At 65.7% G+C, this 1950-nt stretch overlaps 2 protein-coding genes across 2 annotated transcripts in view; both read left to right on the forward strand.

Annotated features, from left to right (window-relative positions):
- MVD (mevalonate (diphospho) decarboxylase) overlaps positions 1 to 818 on the forward strand; it is a 6762-nt gene extending 5944 nt beyond the window's left edge. Inside the window, exon 10 of the mRNA XM_010843964.1 lies at positions 195 to 818. Coding sequence (XP_010842266.1) covers positions 195 to 275 — 81 coding nt within the window. The 3' untranslated portion in view covers positions 276 to 818. The remainder of the gene's footprint in view (positions 1 to 194) is intronic.
- A 689-nt stretch (positions 819 to 1507) lies between these two features.
- LOC104991474 (cytochrome b-245 light chain) overlaps positions 1508 to 1950 on the forward strand; it is a 7520-nt gene continuing 7077 nt past the window's right edge. The window contains exon 1 of the mRNA XM_010843965.1: positions 1508 to 1662. Within this exon, the coding sequence (XP_010842267.1) occupies positions 1605 to 1662 (58 nt within the window). The 5' untranslated portion in view covers positions 1508 to 1604. The remainder of the gene's footprint in view (positions 1663 to 1950) is intronic.

Genomic DNA, 1950 nt, shown 5'->3' on the forward strand with positions numbered 1-1950 from the left:
TATGCTCCCCAGGCCTTGGCCTCTGCCGACCGCCCTGGACTTGCTGTCCACTCCATGTCTTCCCAGAGGGACTGAGGCTCTGCCTGAGGATTGGGCCCTGGGCCCAGCATCACCAGGGTGTCTGACCTGCCTGCGTTTCCTGGAAGGGCAGATGCACTCTGTCCCTCCCTGATAATAATTTCTTAACCCCACAGGTGGGACCCGGGCCTCAGGTCCTGGATGACCCTGGTGCTCATCTCCTGGGTCCTGACGGTCTGCCAAAGCCAGCTGCCTGAGCACCTCTTTGATGGGGCCCGGCCGCCGCTGGGAGAAGGGGCCGCTTCGCTGGGACTGGGAGCTGGGTGTGGTGGTCAACAGGCCACGCTTTTTGGGATTTGTGGGTGACTGCCTGCTCTGGGCCGGGCCATGTGCTGTGGCCGAACTGGGCGATGGAATGACGCCTGCAGCCACCCAGGTGATCAGGGGCAGCCCCCCAAGTGCCTCACCTTTCCCTGACCTGCACCCAGTGCTTGCTGAGATGTGGACCTGGACCCCGATCCAAGACTAGGGGACTGAGCCGGCAGGGAGCTGCTGGTGCATCGATCATGAAGGGCTCTAGAGCCCTGGACTCATGGCCACCCCACTGCCACAGGAGGTGATGGCATGTCGGGGTACCCCTCAGAGCTGGAAGCCGGGTCACCATGCAGGGGACGACCTCAGGACAGCTCCATGAGGTGCTCCCCCAACTCTGAGCCCAGGCCCCTGAGCGGGTGCAGTGTTGTGTCTGCGGGACAGGGGAGCAGTGCCAAGGCCAGAGTAAAGACAGTTCGAGGACTCCACCTGGCCTGGTGTGCATTCTGCAGCCCTCACCCAGGGAGCTGGGTGGCCATTGTAGGGGGCGGGGCTGGGGCCTCCCTGCCATGGGTGGGATGCTCAGCACAGGCCACAGCCACACGGTGCTGGGTGGATGTGGTCACTAAGGCCAACAGGCTGGGGAAATGATTTGGGTTTGGCTTTAAGCTCGGTCCATGTCCCCCTTCCAAGTGAGTTCCATTCTTCTCCACTGTCCTAACCCAGCTGGGGGAAGTAGGGGGAGGGCTTCTGAGCCCTCTGACCTTGACCCAAAAGGGAGTCCAAGGAGGGAGGTGACAAAGGACAGGGCCCAGCACTACTACATTCTGGGTTTTCCCAGAAGCTTCCCATACTCACCCGCCCTTCCCCCCAAGTTAGTCCAGGGTTACCAATGGGGCCAAGGCCACCACACCTGCACTAGCGCAGGGCCGGATGCGGCCGGCCTCCCAGGAGGCTCCCCACGAGGTCAGGGGCTGGCCTGAAGCCCTGCTTCCCCTCCAGGAGTCCAGCTTCCCCTCCAGGAGTCCACCGAGGCCGGGCTGGCTGGGCCTGCAGGGGAGGAAGACCTGAGGTCCGGTGGAGGGAGTAGGGGCAAGGCTCCTGGGACCCCATCTGCCGCCGGCCTGTCACCTGGGGAACCGGGTTGGGGCGGAGCCAGCGGCGGGGCGGGGCGGCGCCGGAACTTGGGGAACTTGGGCGGGGCGGGAGGCTTGCAGAGCTCTGGGGCCTTGGGGTCTGAAGAGTCCGAGCCGCGTTCGAGCCGATCTGCCGCCATGGGGCAGATCGAGTGGGCCATGTGGGCCAACGAGCAGGCGCTGGCGTCCGGTCTGAGTGAGTGGGGGGCGCTCGCACTTTGGGCGGGGGCTGCAGAGGGACTGCTGAGCCTGGGGGCGGAGCGCCTCGGCAGTGCAGGGGGGCGCTGGGGCTGGGGAAGTAGGGGCCTGGAGACCCCAGGCTGCGAGAGGTAAAGGGGGAAGGACAGGCTGGAGAAGGGACGGGAGCAGGGGTCCTGAGGAGCCACAGACACCCGGCTGGAGCCTGGGGTTGGGCTCCGGGCCCGGAGGCTCCAGTGGGCGACCTGCAGCGCCGGTGGGAAGGGGGCTGGAGGCCTCTGTTGGG

This window comes from Bison bison, unplaced genomic scaffold (assembly GCF_000754665.1).
Source record: "Bison bison bison isolate TAMUID 2011002044 unplaced genomic scaffold, Bison_UMD1.0 scf7180017864192, whole genome shotgun sequence".
Taxonomy (NCBI): Eukaryota; Metazoa; Chordata; class Mammalia; order Artiodactyla; family Bovidae; genus Bison; species Bison bison.